The 26,808-nt window shown below is 49.8% G+C and overlaps 1 protein-coding gene across 2 annotated transcripts in view; it reads left to right on the top strand.

The window, feature by feature from the left end:
* Nucleotides 1-4,430: 4,430 nt before the first annotated feature.
* Nucleotides 4,431-26,808, top strand: part of SLC27A5 (solute carrier family 27 member 5) — a 30,143-nt gene continuing 7,765 nt past the window's right edge. The window contains exons 1-6 of one of the 2 annotated variants that reach the window (XM_043534446.1): nucleotides 4,431-4,994; nucleotides 12,798-13,007; nucleotides 15,522-15,680; nucleotides 18,754-18,878; nucleotides 21,492-21,686; nucleotides 22,301-22,391. In XM_043534446.1, the coding sequence (XP_043390381.1) occupies nucleotides 4,517-4,994; nucleotides 12,798-13,007; nucleotides 15,522-15,680; nucleotides 18,754-18,878; nucleotides 21,492-21,686; nucleotides 22,301-22,391 (1,258 nt within the window). In that variant the 5' untranslated portion in view covers nucleotides 4,431-4,516. The remainder of the gene's footprint in view (nucleotides 4,995-12,797; nucleotides 13,008-15,521; nucleotides 15,681-18,753; nucleotides 18,879-21,491; nucleotides 21,687-22,300; nucleotides 22,392-26,808) is intronic. The other variant, XM_027829569.3, reaches the window with a different exon arrangement.

Genomic DNA, 26,808 nt, shown 5'->3' on the forward strand with positions numbered 1-26,808 from the left:
GCATTCACGGGCGCCCTCCCATCTCGAGACTGTCCCTCAAGCTCTGGATCCAAACCCTCCATCCCAAGGCTGTTTTAAAAAGTCTTAGGGTTTTTTTTTTATTAGCTCTACCCACGGTGATGCCTGGTTAATCAAAACGGAGAAACTCTCTCCTGACTCGGTGCGCTTTGCAATTTCGAGGTTTTCTCCCATGGTTTCTGTTTGGTCTAATGGCCCACCATTGTCTTACCCTGGGACTGGGTGATGGAGAGAAACTCAAAACCGCTTTTCTGTAAACGACAGGTTTGGGAAGTACCTGTGTCTGCTTGCCCCGGTGAGCAGCAAAGCTCACAGATTCTGAGCCCAATTTTCTATATGCACGAAGACATAGATTCATAGCCCCAACATAGCTCATACGGACCATCAAATGCAGAGCATGACAAGCTTTCAAATAGGACTTCACCCCATATAGTTTTATAGTATAACACAGGCAACCAGTTAAACTGCTCCTCGGGGGGGTTAAACCTGCTGTCCTCCCCTTGGGACGTCTACACCCTGATGGTCACTCTCACATCGTCAATTTCTCCTCTGAATGGCAAGACCCTGGCAAAGCCCAAATATTGGCTCTCTGCTCGGGCCTGCGGGGTGGCAATATAATAACAGAGCTTGGCTGTGTTCCTACTCCCTGTGATCAAAAAAGAGAGGCTGAGCTTGAAGATGATCCTTAATCTAATTATTATAATTACTACCAAAAACATGGCAGCACCCAGGGGAGATGTCGTACAAGCATATAGTAACATGCTGGGCCATGTGCCAAATAGCTCAGCATAAAACCAGAGCTAAGATCTGTCTGGCTATGAGCGATAGACAGAGGGGAGCCTTATGGCTGGAGAACTGTGCCAGAAGATCCAGTTTCTATTCCCAGGTCTGCCCTGTGGGTGATGTTGGCCACTCCCCCCTCACCCCTGTGCTCCAGCTTTCCTATCTGTAAAATGGGAATAATGACACTGACCTCTGGTGTGAAGCACTTTGAGATCTACAGATTAAAATCTCCAGATAAGAGCTTGGCATTCCCGTTGCCCCGGCATGACCTCAATGCCCCCATGCAAAGCAAAAAACAACAACAACGAGGAGTCTGGTGGCAAGTTAAAGACTAGCAGATTTATTTGGGCATAAGCTTTCATGAAGCAAGATGTTAACATGACCCTGAGAACCCCCCAAAGCCAACTGGGGTCCCGGTTGTAGATCAGCAGCTCCTCACAGGCCTGACAAACTCCTCACTGCACCTAACACCCCACTTTCACGGTCTTTATCCGTGAATGGCGTCGTGTGAGGTGTCAGATGAAAGCCGGTGATGCCCAGGTCGTTCACGTCCTAGTGCAACGTGTGTACTGACCCTCTACAAGGAGTTATGTGCATTCACTGAAAAATAGATTGTAATGTCTGTAACAACACAGAGGTGACAAGCTGGTTTTCCGCCAGACAAAGCTTTTCTATTCATCTAGCCCTCTCCCCAGTGTAAATTAAGCACCATGGGTTAATACAATAGAAGCCCCATCTGCATACAGAACCGACAGGAGGACGTGAAGTCAACAGAGAAGAGCCCCCCCACCTACCCCAGCCTCGATGGCATGAAGACATGAATATTCTGCCGTGGGAGAGCACAACTGGCTCTGTGTAGAGACACACCATGGGTGGCTGTGACAATGCCCACACTTCAATGAATTCATCTGGCCCCAAGGTCTATTTCACCCACCCACAGCCCCCCAGTGTCACCCCCCGGCCCATATTCCAACCCTCCAAATGGTGGAGCAGCCACAAAGTGTCCCCCATTATTAAAACAACAATAACCTGCTTCCTCTCTCACCCCCACAACAACACATACATGCCTTCAAAATTACCCCAGGGCCAGGGCCAGGCAAGTAGGGTTCACCGAGAACAATCAGCTTTGGCAACCCCAGTGGCCCCGTGGGGAAGAATGCAGAACGCCCAGCTCTGGGGTGCTAGTGGTGAGGTGTACGTCAGCAACACCCCCAACTTAACAACTGCGCCAGGATGCAGCTGCTGGATGCTCTCCAAATGACCTTCCTAGACCAAGGAAGTGATCTACAGTAGACGCCTTCCCAGGCTGAGCTAATCTACTGGCATGTACAGAGATACCACAGTGATGGGCAATATAGAAATCCTAGCTAGCTAGCTAGATGGATGGGTATATGGGGATAGACAGACAGACAGACAGATAGTCAGATAGATGGATAGATAGACACAGGAGTGTAAGGGGAAAGACGGATGGATAGAGGGGTGTGTATGGAAATAGACAGATAAATATATAGGTATTTTGGGGGATGGATGGATAGAGAGGGGTGTGTATTTAGATGGATGGAAGTAGAGGGATGTGTATGGAGTTAGATATGTAGGATGGATGGATGGATGGAAAGGGGTGTGTATGGGTTTAGATGTGTAGATGTGTGGATGGATACGGGGTGTGTATGTGGATGGATGGAGGGGTTGAGCAGAGGGATGGATGGATGGATAGAGGGGTATGTATTTGGATGTATATATGTATGGATGGATGGATAAAGGGTTGTGTATTTGGATGGATGGATGGATAGGGGTTGGGTGGAAGGATGGATGGATGGGTGGGTGGATGGATAAAGGCTTGTGTATTTGGATGGATGGATGGATGGATGGATGGATGGATGGATGGAGGAGTAAGGTGGAGGGATGGAGGGATGGATAGAGGGGTGTATATTTGGATGGCTGGATAAAGGGATGGATGGATAGAGGGGTTGGGTGGAGGGATGGAGGTGTTGGATGGATGGATGGAAGAATGGACAGAAGGGTTGGGTGGAGGGATGGATGGATGGAAAGAAAGTTGTGTATCCATTGTATCTACTAACAACGTGACCTCCCTAGCTAGCTACACACACGCTGTTCCTCTGCCTGGTTTCCAGCAGCGTCTTCAGCACAGAACACCATGAGCACCAGAGGGCTCACAGACTATCTAAACAGTGGTTCTCAGCTAGGAGTACGCGTACCCCCTGGGGCATGCAGAGGTCTTCCAGGGAGTACATCAACTCATCCAGCTATTTGCCTAGTTTTACAACAGGCTACATAAAAAGCATTGGCAAGTTAGTACAAACTAAAATTTCATACAGCCAATGACTTGTTTATACTGCTCTGTATACGACACACTGAAATGTAAATACAATATATATATTCCGTTTGATTTATTTGCTAATGATACGTTAAAAATGAGAAAGTCAGCCATTTATCAGTACTAGTGTGGCTGTGACACTTTTGTATTTTTATGTCTGATTTTGTAAGCATGTTGCTTTTAAGGGAGGTGAAACTTGGGGATATGCAAGACATACCAGCCTCCTGAAAGGGGTACAGTAGTGGGGAAAGGTTGAGAGCCACTGACTACCCCTTAGACACAGGAGAGCTAGCTGGACACTAGGAGGAGCACGTTAGCCTTGTTCCGGGGGAGTTCAGGAAGATTCAGCCAGAATTCCCTCCCAGGAAGTCCATGCCACCCCCAACCTCCCTTTTTGGTGGTGTAGCAGCTGCCTTACTGCTCCATGCCCAGCCAGTGCAGAAAGGGCAAAAGTCTGCCCGAGAATGTGTATGTCAAAGTAGAGGGAGTGTGTTGCATGTAAGAGAAAGAGAATCTTCAGGAAACTGCGTGAGACAAAAAAGAGGCAGAGAGAGAACAGTAGCGAGATAATGTGGTGGACTGCCAGAGAAAGAGAGAGTTTGCAAGATCGTGTGTGAGTGTCTTTGCAAAAGAGAACTTGTAGGAGACTGTGTACGTGTGTGTATGAGAGAGAGAGAGAATGTGCAGGACATTTTGTGTGTGTGTGAGTCACTGCAAGAGAGAGAGTGTACAGGATGTGTGTGTGTGGCTGTGCAAAGGAGAATTTGCAGGAGGTTTTGTGTGTGTGTGTGTGTGTGTGTGTGTATCTGCTGTACAAAGGAGAATTTGCAGGCGGCTGTGTGTGTCTGTGCAAAGGAGAATTGCAGGAGGTTGTGTGTGTGTGTGTGCAAAGGAGACACACACATTTGCAGAAGGTTGTATATTTGGGGGCGGGGGGGGAGAAGGGGGTGAAATTGAGCTTGAGACTTTCCAAACTACCAATTCCTATTTGAATTTTTGAGGACTGCACATCCTCATTCACTAGACGGCTTGGAAAAAATTCTCCCCTCTGCGGCAGCCTAGATATCCCCTGCTGGCGGGAGAGCGACCCACAAGGTGCCCCTCGGCCCGACACCACCTCTGGAATGCCCCACCCCGCTCACAGCCTGACCTGGGTGCAAGGAGCAGTCAGCGGGAGGGACTTTGGTAGCTCTCCCGCCCCGTCCGCTGTGAATAACCCAAGGCCTTGACTCCCAGCCAGGCCATCCTCGAATCAGCCTCATGTGAAGGGGGGGAGTGGAAAGCTGGCAACTCCCAGCACTTTGTCAGTTTTATGCACACGCACAGCAGAGCTTTTGGGAGGTTGCGGTGGAGCCCTGGGTCCCAGAGGCCAGCCGAGCCATGCTTGCTCTGTGCACAGCCCTAGCCGGGCTGCTGCTCCTGCTGCCCCTGCTGGGGAACCTGCTTTTCCCCTACTGGTGGCAGGACCTGGCCATATCGCTGTCCATCGTCCACAGGGGATACAGATGTCTGCGTCGGCTCCAATGCCGCCCTCCCCTCACCCTGCTCGATACCTTCTTGGAGAAGGTGCAGAGCCACCCGGAGAAAGCCCTGCTGGTTTTCGGGGAGCAGGTCTACACCTACCGGGACATAGACCGGCGCAGCAGCCAGGCAGCTCGGGTCCTGCGGGACGGCGTGGGGCTGCGGGAAGGGGACTCGGTGGCCGTCTTCCTGCTGAACACCCCTGCCTACCTCTGGGTTTGGCTGGGGCTGGCGAAGATCGGCTGTGCCATGGCTTGCCTGAACACCAACATACGCGCCAACTCCCTGCTGCATTCGCTCGGCGCCTGCGGGGCCACGGTGCTGCTGACCACCCCAGGTGAGTGGGGAGGCTGCTACCACCTTGGATCTCGTCTCCTGGTGAGCTGGGACCAGCTGCATCCCAGGGATGCGCTCCACAGTGAGCTCCATCGCAGTGCAAGGTGTTCCTGCAGCAAGGGGGCAGGGGACCGCCCATGCTGGCTGGGTCTCTGATCCACCCCAGGGGCAGAGGCATGCGACCTCTACCGGCTTAGGGGCAATTCACAACTTCACTGCCTTAGGGGGTCTGACCTCTCATCTCAGCTGGGTGAAGTGATTAGAGCCCAGTGCGCTAGGAACCAGGACACCTGGGTTCTATCTTGGCTCTGGAAGGGGAGTGGGGCAGGGGTGAAAATAACTTAAGGGACTTACCAGTATGCAGGGCTGCTTTGGTCCTGAACAGGGCGGGGGGCTCAACTGAGTGGGACCTTGGGCAGAAGGGGTGGGGTTGGGGGCAGACTTCCCCAGCCAGCCTGCCCTTCATCGTGGCCCGGCGGTGATTTAAAGGGCTCGGGCCACTGCCAGGAGCCCCAGCCCCTTTAAATTGCCAGGCCCCTGGGAAGCTGCCCCTTTTGGCCCCCCCCCCGCATCAGCGGCCCTGCCGATATGGTTGGCTGTGTACCGGCTCTTACTGGTACGTCATACCATACCAGCTTACTCTCACCTCTGGGGTAGGCTGCAGTGATTACAGCAGGGGGGTTGGGAGCCAGGACTCTTGGGTTTTGTCCCCAGCTCTGGGAGGAGAGAGGGATCTAGTGGTTAGAGCAGAGTGGGGCTGGGAGCCAGGATTCCTGGATTGTTCGCACAGCGGTCAACGACTGCAGAGTGAGGGTGGTGAGCAGGGCCCCGGCTGCACACAGGGCATTTGTCCTGCTCCTTACATCAAAGCCCTGCCAGTTGAGGGAGCGGGAGGCACCCAACTGTGGGTGTGCCTGGATCACAGCTGCATGGCACGGGTACCAGCACTTTGGAGCCAACCAAACCAAGAGCAGGCACTGTGCTCCGTGGGAAACCTGGCAGGGATTTGGGGGCAGCCCTCCTCTGCCTCCTGCTCTAAACTGCTAGACCCCCAGAGCCAGGGATAGAACCCAGGAGTCCTGGCTCCCAGCCCCCCTGCTCTAACCACTAGCCCCCACTTCCCTCCCAGAGCCAGGGATAGAATCCAGGAGTCCTGGCTCCCAGCATCCCCCACTGCTCTAGGTCAGTGCCAGGTCCCCAGTTCCAGTCTCTCTCCATACGGTAATTTTCTCAGGCCTGTGACCATTCTCGCGAATCCCCCGTCCCAGCTTGCCAGCGAAGGAGTTAAGTTGCGTGTTTATTCAGTTTCTAGGGGATAGTGCAGAGAGATCACGCCCAGACTGAGTCAAGGCAAAGGCTCAGGCAACAAGGGTTAAGAGGACAAGGAAAAGGTTTAGCAGTTCAAAGCACTTGCCGCGGTGCTTTTGTGTGTGCGCACGCACGTGTTTGTGTGTGGCTGTTTGCAGTGGTGTGTGCGTGTGGTTTGTATGTGTGGCTGTTCCCTGCATGTGTGTGTGCACATTTGTCTGGGAGCATGTGCCTGGAAGCACATGGGCAGGGGTGTGTGCACATTTGTCTGGGAGCATGTGCCTGGAAGCATGGATGTGTATCTTTGTGTGTTTGTGTGCTGGTCTAGGTGTGCATGGTAGTGTGCGTTTGTGTGTGTGTGGGTTTGTGTGTGGGTGTTTGTGGGTATTTATGTACATGTGTGCTGGTCTAGAGGTGCGTGTTAGTGTGTGTTTGCATGTGTGTGTGCATGCATTTGTGTGTGGTTGTTTATGTGCATGCGCGCTGGTTTAGGTGTGCGTGTTTAGTGTGTGTTTGTGTATGTGTGCGCGAGTGCATTTGTGTGTGCGTTTGTGGGGATTTATATGCATGTGTGCTGGTCTAGAGGTGTGTGCTGGTGTTTGTGTATGTGCCTGTGTGCATGCATTTGTGTGTGTGTTCTTTTTTAATGCCTGTGTGTGCCTGATGGGTGATATTTGGCCAGTCCCGTCCAGTGTCTGTTTCTACAGATGAAAAGTGGTTCACCAGGGATTCCTATTATTGTTCTGTGCGTGTGTATGGATGCATCTATTTGTTTTGTGTATGTGTGAGAAAGTAAGCGTGCGTTTGTGTGCGTCATTGGGTGCCTGTGTGTGTTTGAATGTGTGTGTTCTTCTGTGTGTGTGTAGGCATTGGTGTGTGTGCATTTTTTCATGGGTGTGTGCACCTGAATGTTTTTGTGGGTCTATCTGCAAGTGCACCTGCATGGGTATGTATTTGTGTGTATGCCTGTGTGTGTCTATTGTTGTGTGTCTCGTCCACATGTGTTTTTGTGCATGCATGTGTATACATTAGTTTGTGTGTCTGTATTTGTGTGTGTCTCTTGCGTGTGTATTTGTGTGCACCTGTGTATATATCTGTGTGTGTGTCTGTGTGTGCGTGTGTTTGGCGGGGACTATCTAGCTCAGGGGTTCTCAGACTTTTGTACTGGTGATCCCTCTCACACAGCAAGCCTCTGAGTGCGACCCTCCCTTATACATTAAAAACACTTTTTTATATATTTAACACCATTATAAATGCTGGAGGCAAAGGAAGGTTTGGGGTGGAGGCTGACAGCTCGCGACTCCCCCATGTAATAACTTCGTTACCCCCTGAGGGGTCCCGACCCCCAGTTTGAGAACCCCTGATCTACTCATGCTAAAGTCCCCTCGGAGTATAATGCCTCTCTCAGAGTTCGAGGACAGAGGTTATGATGACAGCCACACCCCTGCATACACATACATGCCCACCTTTGGCACCTAATAGAGGCAATAAAACTCCACAGCTATTAAGACTAATCCCAGGCTACCGGGAGGGCATTGACAGGGGGAAACTGGGGCACAAAGTGGGTCAGCGACCTGCCCAAGGCTGCACAGCCATTAAATCCTGCCTCTCCTGGCTCCAGTTGCTTGTCCTAATTGGGCCCTGTAGCTTTGAACGCTTTTAACCATACTCACGTGCGATGGCTGTTTTATAAATTCATGGGTTCCAGCCAGAAGGGACCATTGTAATTATCTGGTTTTAGCTCTGTATAACACAGGTCCAAGAACACAGGCCTAGAACTCCCCTGATCTAATCCCTGCGTGAACTAGAGAGTATCTTTTAAAAAAACATCCAATCCTGATTTAAAAACTGCCAGTGACGGAGCATTTCCCCCCTACCCTCGGTAAGTTACTCCAATGCTTAATCACCCTCACTGGTAAAGGTGCAGAAGCCTTCTTTCCAGCCTGATTTTGTCTAGTTTCAACTTTGCCCAAACATTTCTGCTCTACTCTTCGCTGATTAGGCCTCAACTAGAGTATTGTGTCCCGTTCTGGGCACCACGTTTCAGGGCAGATGTGGACAAATTGGAGAAAGTCCAGAGAAGAGCAACAAAAAAATTATTGGTTTCAGAGTAGCAGCCGTGTTAGTCTGTATCTGCAAAAAGAACAGGAGTACTTGTGGCACCTTAGAGGCTAACCAATTTATTTGAGCATAAGCTTGCATGCATCCGATGAAGTGAGTTAGGTGTCTGAAATATCTTTGGGGATCTGAGCTTTGGCATCTCAGCAAGGGTGTTTTTTCTCGTATGCATCCAGCAGAGCTCCCAGTTGTGAGACTCATGAGCAGATTTTTACACTAGTCCCACAATTGAAAATCTGGCCTCTTATCTTTGAGGCCTAAATTACAATTGTTATGGTAGCAGGTAGAGGGTCTCGTCAGATCAGGGTCCTGTTGGGTTATGTGGCCTAGTGGCCTGAACTCTGATCTGGGATCTGGGGTCTACACTGGCTTGGTGGTTGATCCTGGGCTTCCACACCCTGTGCCTCAGTTTCCCGAAGTGTGGAATGGGAATAAAGATATCTTTGTGAAGTGCTTTCAGACTGCTTGGTGAACGGACCTAGATAGTATATTTTATTATGCTGGGCACTGCACGGGTACATAATTAGAGGCAGCTCCTGTCTGAAAGAGCTCCTAGTCTAGAGAGACAAAGGGCGGAAGGGGAAACAGCTCATCCACATTAGTCCAGCTTCATGCAGCAGGTCCAGGGCAAAGTTGGGGGATAGAACCCAGGTGTCCTGACCCCTCCTCCCCCTGCCCGGTGCAGTGTGCTGTTCATAGATGGGAGGGGAGCTGGTCTGGAAATTCTGGCCTTGATCTTGCAGCGTGCCTCAGTTTCCCTGCTGCAAAACAGCAATGAAAAGCCATTTCCCTGCCTGACGGGTGGGCTCCAAGTACCAAGCTAAACAGATGCGCTCTCCACCCAGCATGCTGGGATCCTGCTTGCAGAGATAGGGAGGTGGCCACTGGATGCCTGAAGTTCGCCAGAATTCCAGCACATGGCCAAGGCAGCATAAAATGGGATTTGCTGTCAAACTCCAGGGCCCCTGGACTGATAGTTTTAAATTCCTATTGAATTTGGTGAAAGCCTCATTGCAGTGAAACTGCTGCTGAATCTCCAGCCTGGTTTACAACCCCCTTGGCCTGAAGGAGCCACTAGATCGACCCTGACCTCTTACACAACACGGGGCCAGAGAATAATCCAGCACTTTCCAAGTAACCCCCACCCCAGGCTCTCCTAACCTTGGTGGAATACAATTAATCATACACCCAGGCAGGCTGTAAGTCTGTTCCCCTGCGTTTTTAATCCTTGGCTCTCTGGCACCAGCAATGAGGGTTCAAATCTCCCCATGATCTGTAGGTCCCCGACAGCTATCTTTGCCCCATCTGAAGTCAGTGGGAGACCTATAATAGGCCCCTAGAGAATTAGCGCCATATAAATGCCTAAGGACAAGTTCTGTGAAAGATTTCTTTGTGTGTTTGCAAGATCAGCAGGGAGAAATGACCCCTAGTTAATCATCCTCAGGCTCAGATGAGAGGTGGTGCTGATAAGGATCAGGATAATGGGACAACTATAAAAGGATCATAAAGCAATAAGCAGACACCCCCTTCCCTAGCTACCGGGGGCTTAGGACACTCCCCTGCCAGAATCTTCCTGGTGTAGTTAGAATCAACAGTAAAAGGCAGAGGGCAAATCTAATGCTGGCTTTGATCTGGGAAAAAGCTGCTTTTTCTTCCTCCCATGGTTGTTATCTCAGGAGCCCCCAGAGAGACTCCAGATGAGATCAAGCCTGCATGCACGGATTGCAAGGCCAGGCGGGACCATTGTGAGCCTCTAGTCTGGCCTCTTGTCTAGCACGGGCCAGAGGACGTCCCCACAGTACTCCTGGAGCAGATCTTTCAGAAAAACATCCCAGCTTGATTTAAAAATTGTCAGTGATGGAGACTCCACAGAGACAGTCCCCGCCCCAAACAGCTGACACTCTACATAGACAAGAGGTGGGAGGGGAAGATGAGGCCCAGAGAGGGAACATTGTTATGTTCACAGCACAGACACTGAGAAGTTAGATAAAAGTATAAAATTCTTTTGCTGGAAGGCTGCAATGTAACACAACTTTTATTTCTTAGAAGCCAGAATGATAACTCACAAGAACCAAAAAACAGGTGCACCCGGGATGGATGCAAATGGACCCCTTCTTCCCCCTTATCACGAACTGATCCTGGATGCAGAACCTGTAACCATTGGCTCAATAATTTAGAGCCATAATTTTCAACCCCGAAGGTCTCAATTTAGGCCTTTACATCTATCTATAGATGCCTACACAGGGCCAGGAGCTCTGGACTCTATCACAGTTCTAGCCCTGACTTGCTGTGTGGTTTGGGATGACTCATGTCCCTGCTCTGTGCCTCAGTTTCCCCATCAATAAAATGAGCTAGATCCCTAGGTGGTGTAAATCATTGTCACTCCATTGGAGTGAATCGGCCCTGCTCCCTTGGAGTCAACGTGGTTGACTTGGTGTATTTTTCTGGTGCCCATGTGTATGTGTCTGTGTCTGAGTTAGGTATAGATGTGTGTTGAACTTTGTATCTGCGTGTGTGTGACATGTCCCTGGACTGTGGAACCCCTGCGCCCCCTTTAACTCTCCTGGCCAGGGTGTCTGCTACGCTGCTGAACAGCAAATCCCATCAGGCTCTGTTCACTCAGAGAGCAGCATGCAGACGCACACCTAGCAAAGTTACATGAACACGCGTCCAGCCACTCATCAACTGCACTACATGGAGCAAGTTCCCCCAGCCTTGCCCCCCGGAAATGTGTGTCTTACACGGCTCAAGACTTCCTTGATCAATGCAAGCGCGTTCATTAGTTCGCTGCTTCTTCAAAGGGTAGTGGACATGAGCAAATCCCCCAAACACTTAGAAAAACTCACTGGTTTACATTCGCCATCAGAAGAAGTGAATTAACTAGAGAAACAGGGATTTTAAGTTTTTAAGGGGCAGTGGCACAGAAGATTAGAATTGGTTACAAAAGGAAATAAAATGGCAAAACCACAACTTAAAGCCTAAACTTTACCAGGCTTATCATTCTAAAAGCAAGAGATTTCTCTCCCCCAAAACGTCACAGCAGTCCATGCTAAGTGGAACGCCTTCCAGGTAGGTCCTGCCCCTACCAAAGTCTCAATGGGGAGCTCTTTGTTTTCCAGGCGATCTTGCTTCCCTGTGTAGAGATGGGGGAAGAGGCAGGCCACGGTGATGTCGCTGTCCCTCATTTATGCTTTTCTCCGGGTGCTGGAAAAATCCATGCGGTGTCATGGGGTTGGGCAAGCCTCGTGGGGGACGTGAGCTGCTGACCATTTTCTTCATTATGAATTGCACTTTGTTGCTTGCGCCTTTTGTCTACTCAGGGGCACCAGAATGCGGGGAGGGGGGTGAGGGGGGGCAGGGCCCCATCACTTTTTATGGGGCCGTAAGGGTGAGCGACGGGATGGGGAGGGTTGGACAGGAGCGAACAGGGGCGGGGAGAGGGGTGGTGCAGCGGACAGGGCTCAGGGAGAAGGGGCAGTGCAGGAGCAGGCCTTGGGGGAGGAGGGGTAGGGTGGGGCCTTGGGGGGAGGGGTGGGGTGCGGGTGGGGGCTCGGGGGGGAATGGGAAGTGTGAGGGTGAGGCCTCAGGTAGAGGGGTGGTGCGGGGGGCAGGGCTCAGGGAGAAGGGACAGTGCAGGAGCAGGCCTTGGGGGAGGAGGGGTGGGGTGGGGCCTTGGGGGGAGGGGTGGGGTGCGGGTGGGGGCTCGGGGGGGGAATGGGAAGTGTGAGGGTGAGGCCTCAGGTAGAGGGGTGGTGCGGGGGACAGGGCTCAGGGAGAAGGGGCAGTGCAGGAGCAGGCCTTGGGGGAGGAGGGGTGGGGTGGGGCCTTGGGGGGAGGGGTGGTGTGGGGGGCAGGACTCAGGGAGATGGGGTGGCATGAGGGTGGAGACGGGGTTCAGGGCGACGGTGGCTCCCCACTTTTAGGGAGCTTCCTCCACTCCTGATCGACATGAGCTTTGGCACGTACGGCCTCTGTGTTTGTCGTTTCTCTGTCCTCTCCGAGGGGCTGGCCCGTGGGCGTTTCTCACAGCTTCATGCCCAAGGATGACACACATGCCTTTCAACAGGATAACGAGGTTCATTCCATTCAGGCTTTGCCCATGATACCTCACGAGGCCTGCTGTGTACAGACCATCCCCCAGCCATCTCACGGTGGTGAACACGGGGGTACAGGGGGGAACGTGGGGTACAGTGTGTCACAGGGCGCCTCGGCATGCGTGTGCTGTGTCCGTCTGCCTGCTCCGCGTTTGTGTGTGTATCTGTGTGTGCCTGCCTGGCGTGCACAGCTGTGTCTGTGTCTCCATATGCCTCTGGGTGCACGTGATGCAGGGATTCGCGTTCCTCAGTGGGGAAAAACGCCTTTCTCACCCCCGCTTCAGACCTCAAAGCCGCTATTGAGGACATCCTGCCCAGCCTGCAACAGAAAGGGCTCCGGGTTTTCTACCTGAGCGCCGAGTCCCCCACCACTGGCGTGGAGCCTCTCCAGGGCCAGATAGATGCCGCATCCGAGGAGCCGATCCCCGTCGCTTTCCGAGCCAATGTCACCGGCAAATCCACCGCACTCTACATTTACACCTCGGGCACCACAGGTGAGGAGGGGAGTTGTGATGGGAGTGCTGAGGAGCTGTACCTGGCTGTTAAGTAGGCTTGGAAAGATTGTTGTTATAAAGAGGAGTGTGATACCTTTTTTACCTTTATCCTCTGAGGATAGGACCAGAAGCAATGGGCTTAAATTGCAGCAAGGGAGGTTTAGGTTGGACATTAGGGAAATCTTCCTAACTGTCAGGGTAGTTACACACTGGAATAAATTACCTAGGGAGGTTGTGGTATCCGAATATCCATCGTTGGAGGTTTTTAAGGACAGGTTGGACAAACACCTCTCAGGGATGGTCTAGATAATACTTAGTCCTTCCTCAGCAGAGGGGACTGGACTATTGAGGTCCCTTCCAATCAATCATTTCTATGATTAGATGTTTATTGGTAAATGTCGACAAACGTCAATTTCATCATACAGGCCCAAGCCGAGGAAACAATATTTCCATTGATAATTGTCAGATTGACAAAGTATGAAAAATGCTGCTTGAAAATGCAGTCGAGTTTGATTTAAGGATATTTCCTTTGTGCATGTTGACATGTGATGCTGACAGTTTGTCTTTGAATGGTAATAAAGCTTTAAAGTTTTTGAATCTTAGCATCTGTTGCCAATAAATAATTGTGGTCTGACCTGCCTTTTGTCTGACCGCCCATAGGTGCTGACTCTGTGGGTGCTTCTGGGCTCAAGCACCCATCTAAGAAAATAGGGGGTGCTCAGCACCTCCAGAGCTGGATTAATCTTTTGTGGGCCTCAGCGTGGGGCCCCGCCCACTGCTCCTCCTGCGCTCAGCTCCGAAGCCCCACCCCTGCTCGGCTTCTTCCCCCCGAGTCCCTGCCCACTGCTCTCACAGTGGGGCGGAGAGGAGCACACACTGGCAAAAACAAAAGTCAGCCCCTAATTTCCCACAACTGTGAAAATTTAAATCGATAAAAAAATCAAATGAAGATGCTTAAAACCCATAATTTTTGTGCAACTGTGAAAATTTAAATCAATAAAAAAAATTTAAAAATGCTTAAAAATAAATCTCTGTCAACATGATTAAAAAACCCCCCAAATTTTGCCAAGCCTATTAATAGGGAAGGGGCCAAGAGATGGCATTCAAGATTCTCATAATAGGAAAAGCGCAGCCATCTTGGAAGAGGGTGGCCGTCCCTGGATGTAAAATATTGATCGGCACTCGAGATGGTTGGGAAATGTGCAGCATCACACAACGTTATTTCGTAGAATGCAGACCGAGAACACGCAAGAACCAAAAGCAGAGAGAGACAGAGGAAGACAGGCCCAGCTCATCTCACCTGGCTCTAGTCTGGCTTTCTGCAGGCTGCTTGCTCAAGCTCCAAATTGCACGCTTCCCTACAGACCCCCCTACGCTGCAAGCAGGAAACCCCGTAACACTTAAAGAGAGAGTTTGCAATTTTAACACAATTTTCAATATGCCACAGGAATGGCTTTTTTCCCGGTACATTCCTTACTTTGCACACACACAAAAGGTTAAGAAAAGGTCAACATCAGAATGAAACGTTTTGAACTGATCAAGATGGAATTTTGATTTGCTTAGAACCAATTTTTTAAAAATTTTGGTTCATAATTTTTTGTTGATATTTTGAAAGTTTGGGACAGGAATACTTTTCAAATTGCTGACAGTTTTCATGGGAGGAAAAAACGTGTTTCCCCTCAGCCCTAAACAGGAGTCTTCTGCATCTGTAAACTTTGCATGCTACCTAAGGGACCAGGAGATGCTTTAATAGGAATAAGTGCTGGCATTTTGGGAAATGGCATCCATTTCCAGTTTCAAAATATGGATCAGCACTAGAGAGGATTGGAAAATGGAATTTTTTTGGGATGAAAACAAAAAAAAAATGTTTTCCTCTAAATTGTTCATGATTTTTGGCAAAAAAAAAAAAAGTCAAATTTTGATTTTGACCAATGAAAATTCAAATACTGAAATATTTTGGCCAAAGCACCAAATATTTTTATTCTGAAATACCAGCATGGTGCCTCATGGGAGTTGTAGTTCAGGCCTCCACTTGCATAGGCGCTGACTCCATGGGTGCTCGGGGGCTCAAGCACCCACAGAAAAAACATAGCGGGTGCTCAGCACCCACCAGCCACAGCTGTCTGGTGGTGCCGCCAATCAGCTGCTTGGTGGCTAGCAGGAGGTGCTTGGGGGAGGGTGGAGAGCAGTGAGTGGGCGGGGCACCTTAGGGGAGGGGGTGGAGCAGGGGAAGGACAAAGTAGAGAGAAGGTAGGGCCTCAGGGGAAGAGGTGGAAAGGGGGTGGGGCCTCAGGGCGGAGCAGGGGTGGAGCACCCACAGGGAAAAATAAAAGTCAGCACCTATGCCCTCTTGGACAGGGGAAGTGGTGCACCATGGGAATGCCTGGCTGTGGTGCATCATGGGAGATGTAGTTCAACCAAGGAGCCTGGGTCATAAAGGAGAAGGGGTCCATGAGGTAACTGCACTACAAAACCCACGAGGAATCACTAAACACAATCCCTTTGTCCTACAAGGACTCCCGAAAGCTGCCATCATCACCCACTTGAAGCTGTGCAACATGGTGACCATGTTATACATAAGTGGCGTCACAGCCAAGGACGTGATCTACACCCCTCTGCCGCTGTACCACTCGGCTGCGCTGCTCATCGGACTTGGAGGATGCTTGGAGGTTGGTATGTACAGAGTGTCGGCACGGGTCTAAAGACACAGACAGTGCAGGGGTGCGTCACTGGGAGAGGTGGATGGATGGAGAGGTGGTTGGGGATGGAGATAGATAGATAGATAGATGGGGTGGATGGGGATAGATAGATAGCTAGGTAGATAGATAAATATGCAAAAAAGTGCATTTTTCCCATGTCAGGTCATCTTTAAGGAAACATCATTCTTAATTCTTAATTTTTATTATTATTATCTAGATATGGATATAAACTGGCCTTGAACAAATTTGGGCTGGAAATTAGAAGATGGTTTCTAACCATCAGAGGGGTGAGGTTCTGGGACAGCTGCCCAGAAGGAGTTGAGGCTCACTGCCGGTTTATGTTTTATGCTCCTGAAAGGTTATGCTTCAGGGTCTCAACCGACCAGCGGCAGGGGTCAGGAAAGGATACCCCCTTGCTGCCCCCCCCCAAGTGTATTCTGTTTTTTGTTGCTGTTGTTTTGTTTTTATCGCCTTCCTCTGAAGCAGCAGGGATGGCTGCAGCTGGAGATGGGACACAGGACAGGGCTCTGAGGTGGCACTGAGTATTCTCTCTCTCAGGTGCTTGGCTGGATGGTTCTTGCTCACGTGCGCAGGGTTAAACTGATTGCATTAGGTGGGGTGGGGAAGGAGTTTTTCCCCAGCTCAGATTGGCAGGGACCTTAGGGGTTTTTCACCTTCCACTGCAGCTTGTGGCTCACATGCCAGAATTATCTGGGTGTATCTCACTTAACCATTTCACTGCCATTGCGGGGCCTTGCATAGGGTCCCTCCTATTCTCTGCCTGTGGCACACACCATGTCTCCTGTGGGCTGTAATATACTGGTCCCATTTCAGTTGTTGGGTTTAGCGGGCAGGTGCTTGGTGGAGTGGGTGGCCCTGTGACATACAGGAGCTCAGAGAGGTGATCAGATGGTCCTTTCTAGCTTAAAACTCTATGACCCTGAGCCCCAGCCGTGGCCCAGAATCCCGCTGGGCTAGGCGCTGTACAGTCATGGAACAAAGAGATGGGCCCTTCCCTTCCCACCTAAGTTATTGCTAATTCTGCCGAGCTGGACTCTAAAACTCTTCTCTGAGCGTGAAGTTTAAACCACGTGGAATTTAGCTCCTGTGAAACCCATTTGTTCAGGTTATTGTCACCCCTTTGCCAAGTACTCCTTCACACAACGCAGTTGTCAACCTGTGGAACTCACTGCCAAGGGATGGCCAAAGGCATAAATGGATTAAAAAAGAATTAGATAAGTTCACGGAGGAGAGGTCCATCAGTGGCTATTAGCCAGGATGGCTAAGACTGTTACGGCCAGATGCTGGGACTGGACAACAAGGGATGGATCAGTCAATAATTGCCCTGTTCTGTTTATTCCCCCGAAGCATCTGGCACTGGCCACTGAGGACAGGATACTGGGCTTGACGGACCAATAGTTTGACCCAGGATGGCCATACTTATGTTCCTTAAGTTTCTTAAGCTGTAGAGCCTCACAACTTGGCTTTCCACTGGAGGAGATACATTCTTAAAGGCATGTTGTTTATTTTTACATTATATATGCCAGGCCTTGCACAGAGATGGTGTTGTATTAATTTAGATGGAATATGTGGGCCAAAGGTGTTAACACAACCCAGTCCCTGTCCAACATTAAACAGTGCTAAACAAGATTCAGGGTTTGGCATCCAGAGAGCTCAGCCTGCTTAGGGCCACGGCAAACGCACAGTCAATTTTTTTTTAACCTGCTATTAAAGATACAGAAAGGAAGGAAAACCAGCTAACGCCTTTGAAATGTAAAGTATTGAGTAGGGCTTTCACGTGAACACGTCCTGTCCCCTTTCCCTTTATCTGGAGAGTTTTAAAGGAGAGCACCGCTTGCCTGACAGTCTCTCCGATGGTACCAAAAATGGTAAGTATCCTTCTGGGGAAAAGAGATCACGTTAGCTGAGGTGGGCTGGAGCTGTGGCTGTTGCCGCTGATGTTCGAATCTGATCCCGTTTCATCTCAGATTGTGTGTGGGGTTCAGCTGGAGCCAGTATGGGTGGTGATATCATCTGGGTTCCTCTCTCTGACCCGGACACCTGTGAGGATTAGGGCAGAGGCCAGATGTCCCAGGAGATGGTGGGGGTGGCAGCCATGATGGTGAAGCTTTCTACATAGCCTCCATCCGTTCTTTTTCTATTCCCCCACCGCAAATCTCTTTCTTTAAGGATGCACAAAGGGAGTCATGAGTGGAACAGCCAGTCCCCTCATTATTCTGACCACCAGTTAGGCCTAGTTTCTGACACACAATTTTGGTTCATTAATTGACAGTTCCACGTCTTCTGGGTTTACCAAGCATGACTTTAAGACAGTCCTTGAGTTATCTCCATGGGACTTTTTGTTTAGACTACCTCAGTTTTCCTTTTCCCACTGACATTTGTTATTGTAGGTTATTGTGACATTTTATGAACTTCTACATACTTTTTATAGTTGGGCTTAAAAATAGGACAAATTTATAGTCCCAATTATTACAACAGTGGTCAGCATGCAGGGGAAATCCTTTCTTTCAGAAATCTCAGTCTGCCACCAATGATCGGTGTACTGGGAGCAACTAACTATGCCTCAAAAATCAGCTTTAGTCAGAAAGAAACTCACAGCTCCCCCTAAAAAGAAACTGCTTCACAAAACTAACCATAATTCAGACATGTCTCCAAAGACTAACCATTTGCTCTAACACCAAGAAAACGCCTATATGCAGCAGTGCCACCTGGTGACTCCTGCCATATTATTATTATTGTTTGTTTTATGATGTCACCTAGGTGTTGTAGCTCTGTTGTGCTAGGCGCTGTACAAACACAGAACAAAGAGATGGTCCCGGCCCCAAGGAGTATAAGAGGAGATACAACAAGTGGATTTAACAAATTGTCAGGCAGAACATAAGGCAATAGCTGGACGATTCAAATCAGTGGGATAAGCAATGTACCAGTTGCCTCTTCAGTGCCATTATTGGGTTAGGGTAGACTGGAAAGGCTGTATTCAGTGGGGCTCACATGCCCCCCATCACCTTTCCTTCCCTCTCCCCTAGGAGCCATCTGCATCTTGCGTCCCAAGTTCTCCGTCTCCCAGTTCTGGGATGACTGCCGGCGATACCATGTCTCTGTGATCCAGTACGTAGGGGAGGTGATGCGCTATCTGTGCAACGCGCCCAAGGTAACCCAACGCCTTTCTCCGGGATCGGGGGATGCTAGATTGTCCTTGGTTGCTAATCCCAATGGGGGAGGTGGGATGAAGCAGTATGGAGTCCGCTACGTCGTATTGTTATTATTATTATTAATACAGGATACCAACACGGCACCAATTTAACCACAGAATCTTTTATTAAATCCAGAAGGCCAAGGCCACAACTGCTCCAAACTAGCCTTAAATGCCTAGGCAGTCATCACCTCCATACAATAACGTGCAGTGATAAGTTTTGATCGGCAACTTATAACAGAATTAGTTTAAACCCAAGTTGGCTGGTGCCAACTGGTCAGACAGATACCAGCAACAAATGTTTTAAGAGTTCACCTTTTTATGCCTTGTCTACTGGAACCAGGGGTGCTGGAACAGGGGGGGCCAGGAGCCATGGCCCCATCCTTCCCACTGGCCACAAGGGCAAGTGATGGGGTGGAGGGGGCGAAGAGGAGTGAGCAGGGGGTGAGACCTCAGGGGGGAAAAGGTGGTGTGGAGGCGGGGCCATGGTTCAGGCGCCAGTGGGTCCCCCACTTGTAGGGAGCTTCCACCGCTCCTGACTGGAACCTACGTGACTATTGTCACTGCTCCTTGAATTCCGTTCTTTGCTAAAACTGGTTAGGACCATGCCTGGTAATTGGGGCTTTTTAAGTTCAGTATTTCCAACACGATTTCTCCAGGCCTTCCCAGAACTTCTTGACACAAATTGGCAAGGGTGATATAGTCATTAGCCAAGCTAATTTAACCCTTTATATACCTATCCAATCCGTCACCTGAGGGTAAAATTCAGAGATGAGTTCAAGGCCTATGATGACCACCATCTTGACCAACTACAGAGAATGAACCATTGTTAGGCCTGGTCCAAAATGTTCTCTCTAAACTGTTTTTAGATGGAAAAAATTTGTTTTTTTGACTAAGCAAATTTTTTAACAGAAAGTATCTACTTTCTGTGGAAAACTGGGATTTTTTGTCAAAAAAACCAAGCCCAAAAATCGAAAAATTTCAGCTGAAAACTGAAATATTTTGATTCTGAAATGCTTCCACGGTGCCACATGGGAGTTATAGTTTAGTTGCTTCTTGTTCCAATTTTCCTCTATAGGTCAGGCTCCCCAGTGGACTACATCTCCCTTGATGCATTACAACCAGGAACTCCCATGATGCAACTACTGCCTCCCCTCTTCAAGAGGGGTATCATGATGCATCATCGGAGATGTAGTCTAACCAAGGAGCCCAACCTGTGGAGGAGAATGGGAGTATCAGGCACCTGGACTATGTTTCTCATGATGCACAACAACCAGGGACTCCCATGATGCACCTACTGTCTCTTCTCTGTCATCATGGTGCATTATGGGAGATGTAGTCCAGCTAGAGGCAGCTGTCCTATGAACACCACAGCAAAATTTCAGAACTGAAGTATTTGGGCTTGCGCTGAAATTTTTCAGTAGTCACATTTTTTGCCATTTTTCCAACAGTAAACAAACGAACAAACATTTTTCAAGCAACTCCACTGGGATTTTTCAGAGCTAAAAATCAGAATGCCCTAGAGCTTGAGCGAAAGGGGCCAGACTCTGGAAGCTGTAATAGACCCTCTGTGAATCAGACATCAATGTAGATCGGGCCATGTATGTCCCACCTGAATGGTCAAAATAGTGGTTTAAGGGGTATCGATGCCTTATGGTGGCAGTTCTCTGTGTAACCACTGGTGAGTGTATGTTACAAGTCCCGCCCCCCATGCCAACCTACAATGGCTATGAGTCTGTTACAGTCTTAAGCTGTAGCAGCTCCTGCTTTTAGTGCCGAGGTTGCTGGTTCAGTCTCTGGTGTGTCAGCCAAGAGGGTAGCTGTCAAATGTGCACGGGGAGATTTCACCTGTAAGGCCCTCTAGGTTCCTAGCTAAGGTCCCTTGTCCTATGCAGCACGGTGGAGCTCTGGCTTGTGTTGGCCTCAAAATAGGGTTTCTGTGGCACCGTTGCTACTTTAGCCCCAGTCCGGGGTCTTACAGGGGTGTTTCCGCGAGGATGATAAATCAATGAGTCGAGTCAGGGATATTCTCGGTGTGATCTTGTTTATTCACCAACCCCACCCCCCACAACAAACAAACATGCCAAGTCCTGTTTCCCTGAGCACTGTGGGAACAAACAGCAGCAGGCAGCTTCCTGGCTGCAAGATCCCCATGTCTGCCCCTCCAGCGAGCTCTGTGCCCAAGAAGCTCCATCCCTGCTTCGTCCAAGAGTCACACTCGCTCTTTTCCTCCTGGCTTTTTGCTCCCACAGCCCAACCCCCACGTTTGCAACCAGGGAACCTCCCTCTCATTGCCCCACATCCTAGCTCTGCCCTGCCACGTGGCCTGCTGCCTTGGGTGGTTGCCCCACAGCTGTTATTGCCACATAAAGGGGCTGGGTTTCTCCTTCTTTTGATATTGAAAGCGAATGTTCAGCGCCCACTCCCTGGATGGCTGCCACTGGCCCCTTACATGGGGGAATGTATGGTGCATGGGACCCTTGGTAGCTGCCTGAACAAGCGTGAGACCCAGGGCGAGACCTGGCCTCCTCTCTGTGCTGCTCCTGGAACCCCGCCCCGTTTGCCTTGCAGAGGGAGAACGAACGAGAGCACCAAGTGCGGCTGGCTGTGGGTAATGGCCTGAGGGTGGAGGTCTGGAAGGAATTCCTCCAGCGCTTTGGGCCCATCCGCATCTGCGAGTTCTATGGGGCCACGGAGGGGAACACTGGGTTTGTTAACTACACGGGGAAGATTGGAGCCGTGGGAAGGGTCAACTTCGTCCAAAAGGTGAGGAATGCTATTCTGCCTCCCCTACAATGGTCAACCCACGCTAATCAGTGTGGTTCATTGGCCATAGACCATAGTCAATGATGTATTAGTGTTCATCTCCATGGAGGCATGTAATCTGAATGAAAGTGGATTAGTTAAACCAGATTAAGACACTGTGTAGACACTTTTCATTCAGAATTAAAGTACTGTAGCCTTAATTTGTCTTGCCTTTATTCGCTTTGGAAGGGAATTAAACTAAACTGAGGGCTCGCCTACACATGGACATCCAGGAAAATTAATCCGAACTAACTAGAGGTGTGAATTTGATGTGGATTAGTTAAACCACATTAAATCCCTGTGTGGGTGCTGTTATTCAGAATGAAAGTGGCCTTAATTAGGTTTAGTTTAATTCACTTTGGAAGTTTTACAATACGCCCCAAATCAAAACACAACATTTTGATAGCTGCAGTCTCACAGCTGTTGGGCTGCGTGCAGGTGAAAATCACTCGAGGACCAGACGGAATCACTGGCTGTGGGGAGGGAAGGTGGCAGATCCTGATAATGGGCACACGAGGGATGCTGGTGTCATTTTTCCAGCTGATTTCCGTCTGTGTCGCCCCGTTGCTCTCCAGATGCTCGCGCCCTTCGAGTTCATCCGGTACAACGTGGAGCGGGATGAACCCGTGCGAGATGAGAGAGGGTGCTGCATCCGAGTCCCCCCAGGTAAGAATTAAAAGCTGGCCATCAGGAGGCGCTGATGGGGGGAGCGGGCCTCTTGGGGAGGAAGCATGGTGCAGCGGTCACAGTCTTGGCCTGGCACTTCAGAGACCTGAATTCAACTCCCAACCTCAGGTGAGTCACCTAGGCCCAGATCCATTGAGCATAAGGGAAACTCGGTGCCTAAATACCATTGAGGATCTGTGCCTTGGTTGCTCTTTAGTGAAATGCGGCTAGTAGCCCAGCCCTACCTTACAGGGGGAATTGTAAGAATCAGAGCATTAAAAGACTGTGAGACACTCCAGTACTCACAGCAGCCATATAAGTCCCCTAATTAGAGAGTGGAATAGTTGATAGCAGGGATGAATAAGAGCCACGGAGCTGCAGAATCTGCAAAACTCATGCCCTGTTTTTTTCAGAGAGGGGATGGCAAAATTAGTTCAACGTCACCAGCCCTGTCCTCGGGGGTTTTAAGCCATTGCATGCACACATCAAATAGACAAGGTTTTCACAGATTTCCTGGCACGTTCAAATTTAATAGGGCATGATGTTAAATAGCTAATTTGGTTGAAGTGTCATTTAAGAAAGTCAATCAAATACTTGATACAGCACTGTACAGAATACAGAAAGGAAACGTACATACCAATCCAAAACTGGAGAAATTAGGCATCGCGTTTCACTTCACTTCGCTTCTAACTCCCCCAAAGTCATGCCTTATATACTGATTTTAGAGAAAGAAAATCCTTCAAAATCTTTCTTTCTCATGCTCTGATCTTATTTGGAAAATTATCAATTTACTGAATCAATAAGCCAATGACAGGTATAACTACTGTATCTGTACTGAGACCATCTGTCTCCATAATTAGCTCTTAATGACTCGGACATCAGTCAATACGTTACTCAATGCTGTGACATTCATTATAGAACACATCTGCTGTACCAAACGTGCCCTGTGCGATTTATCAATTACATGTTGTCATTTATAGCCATCCTTCATCAATTACGCCATCTTGTCCACTACAACTCACATGGAAGTTAACAGGCATGTGGACTAGGTCAGCAAGGTCAGCGGAAAAGCAGATGAGATGGTTAAATACAGTCCTACTTTAAATTAGAGACATCCATTAGTCTAAAACAAAACAGTCTTTGGCATTACAGTTGGTAATATTTAAAAACCGGACACTCCAGCAGGAGTGCTGGAACCTCCCCTGCCCTGCCTTTTCCCCTGTGAGGTCCCACCCCCGTCTCACCTATTCCCCCCAAAGCCCTGCCCCTGCCCCACTTCTTCTCCTGAGGCCCCACCCTCGCCCACTCCTCTTGCTCCCTCCCCCTGTCGCTCGTCCCTTTTCTCCTCCTACTCCCTACCCCTGCCTGGGTCAGGAGGGATTTGCCTGTGGAGCCGGGGCTGGGAGCTGCAGCTGCCTAATGAAGGTAGGAGACGGCCCTGGCTGAATATGGGCTGGCACAGATGATGACCCAGTGCTTCCCTGCCTCCCTGGCTTGCAGTAACCAGACTTTGGGTGTCCGGTCAGTAGATCTGACTTTCCAGACTAAAACCAGGCACCTGGCCACGCTAGAGTTTAGACAGCACTTTGGTTTAACACAGAAAAGATTCCAGAATTTTTTGGTCAAAGAATCACGAGAGTTAAATAGAGAAGAAGAACACAATATTAACATAGTCTAGTCTGACCTCTTCCATATCACAGGCCAGAGATCATCACCAAGTAATTCCTTCATCAAGCCCAGAACGTCTGATTGAGTTACAGGGTGACATTATAGACAATCATCCAGGGTATGTCTGCACGGCAACTAGACACCTGCTGCTGACCCGTGGCAGCTGACTCCGGCTCGTGGGGCTCGGGGTGCGGGGCGGTTTCATTGCTGTGAGGAGGGCGGGTCCCAGAGCCCAGGCTCCAGGCCGAGCCCAGAAGTCAAAACAATGAAACAGCCTGCAGCCCGAGTCAACTGGAACGGGCCAGCCATGGGTGTCTAGTTGCCATGTAGACATACCCCCAGTCTTGATTAAGAGACTCCAAGATCTAGGCTGCAGGGGTGTTCGCAGTATGTGTAGACACCCCCGGGCTAGCTTTGATCCAGTGACACACAATCCACTTTACCTCCCATGGCAAGTTGCTCCTGTTGTGTCTGTTGTTCTTTACACGACAACGCAATAGGAAGACAGGATCTTGGCACAGTTGAGCTCCCACACAATGGTGTTGTCAAGCTGTACACAACCATGCTGGGCCTAGTTACTCCCACACTGCTACAGAACACAGCGAGTGCTGTCCTGGAGCCACAGGACCAAGGCTGCGTCCCCGCTTTTAAACAGTCCCTTGGTGGAACCCCTCAGTGCCCCAGGGTAGCTCCTTCCATCAGGCCAGGCCTCACCCTCTTCTAGACTGAGTCTCTGCGCTTCGGCCCTCCTGCTTCACATCATGAGCGCTGCCCAGCATGTCCAACTGAGGCACGAAGAGGGGAAAAGTCTCTCAGCTGGAGTCTAAGCACCTCAGCAAGTATCTGCAGTGACACCAGGCAGCGTTTCCAAAACCGTTGGGTTCATTGGCGAACTGGAACTCAGTCCTTGATTCAGCACAGGGAGACAATGTTTAAGACATCGTCCCTCTGGCCAAGCGAAGCTTCTACGGGCTCCATTCCAGGCTCCGTGCTCAGCCGCTCCCGAAAGCCGACTCCTCCTCCCCGGCCTGCCACTGGTCCTTTGCTCTCAAGCTGGGACTTCTGCTCAGCTTCCCTGCTGGGGGTGGGAATCCATCTCCCTCTGGCCAATAGGTTTCCTTAATGGTCCCGTTGATTGCATCCTGGGCAGCGAGGGGGTCATACACACCTTACATCTCCTGCGCTTCCCCCAGAGTACCTTTTTGCCCCTCCAGAGAGCAGTGCAAAATAGAGGGGAAACTGAGGCATACATGGGCATCATAAAAACATGACTGAAAATTACCACATTGTCATGAGTGCCCCTAGCAGACTCAGATGCTATTGAAAGGGGTACACTGCCCTATATTTGCTATGCTGCCAGTGGCTAATTAACCTTGCTTCAGATTTTATGCCTGGTTCTAGCCTGAATTTGTCTGGGTTCAGTTTCCAGACATTGGATTTCATTCTGCCTGTGTCCACTCAGTCAAATTTCCCAGCTAACGGGCAAGATAGAACATCTAGCAAAGGTCTTTTGGTCCCCATTACTTGTATCTGACCAACTCATGGGCTTTGATGCATTTATCCAAACGCAACCCATGTGAGGTAGGGAAGTCTTATTAGGGTGACCATATTTCCCCAAGGGAAAACAGGACACCGTGTGGGGTGTTAATTTTGGGTTAATTTTAGAGGTGAGAGCAACAAGGGTGATGTCGTGGTGGGCATCTGCTATAGACCACCGGACCAGGAGGATGAGTATTTCTTCGGACAATTAACTGAAGTTTCCAGAACACGGGCCCTGGTTCTCATGGGGGACTTCAATCACCCTGACATTTGCTGGGGGAGCAATCCAGCAATGCAAGACAATCCAGAAAGTTTTTGGAGAGTGTTGGGGACAACTTCCTGGTGCGAGTGCTGGAGGAACCAACCAGGGGCCGTTTTCCTCTTGACCTGCTGCTAACATACAGGGAAGAATTGGTAGGGGAAGTAGAAGTGGGTGGCAACCTGGGCAGCAGTGACCATGAGATGGTTGAGTTCAGGATCCTCACAAAAGGAAGAAAGAAAAGTAGCAAAATACAGACCCTGGACTTCAGAAAAGCAGACTTAGACTCACTTAAGGAACTGAGGGGCAGGATCCCCTGGAAGGCTAATATGAGGGGGAAAGGAGTCCAGGAAAGCTGACTGTATTTTAAAGAAGCCTTATTGAGGGTGCAGGAACAAACCATCCCGATGTGCAGAAAGAACAGGAAATATGGCAGGCGACCAGCTTGGCTTAACAGAGAAATCTTCGGTGAGCTTAAACACAAAAATGAAGTTTACAAGAAGTGGAAACTTGGTCAGATGACTAGAGAGGAAAATAAAAATATTGCTCAAGCATGCAGGGGTGCAATCAGGAAGGCCAAAACACAACTGGAGTTGCAGCTAGCAAGGGATGTGAAGGGTAACAGGAAGGGTTTCTACAGGTATGGTAGCAACAAGAAAAAGGTGAGGGAAAGTGTGGGACCCTTACTGAATGGGGGTGACAGATGATGTGAAAAAAGCTGAAGTACTCAATGCTTTTTTGCCTCGGTCCTCACAGACAAGGTCAGCTGTCCTGAGCAACACAGTATGGGGAGGAGGTGAGCAGCCCTCAGTGGTGAAAGAACAGGTTAAGGACTATTTAGAAAAGCTGGACATGCACAAGTCCATGGGACCAGATCTAATGCATCCAAGTGTGCTGAGGGAGTTGGCTGATGTGATTACAGAGCCATTGGCCATTATCTTTGAAAACTCG

Source organism: Chelonia mydas, chromosome 23 (assembly GCF_015237465.2).
Source record: "Chelonia mydas isolate rCheMyd1 chromosome 23, rCheMyd1.pri.v2, whole genome shotgun sequence".
Taxonomy (NCBI): Eukaryota; Metazoa; Chordata; order Testudines; family Cheloniidae; genus Chelonia; species Chelonia mydas.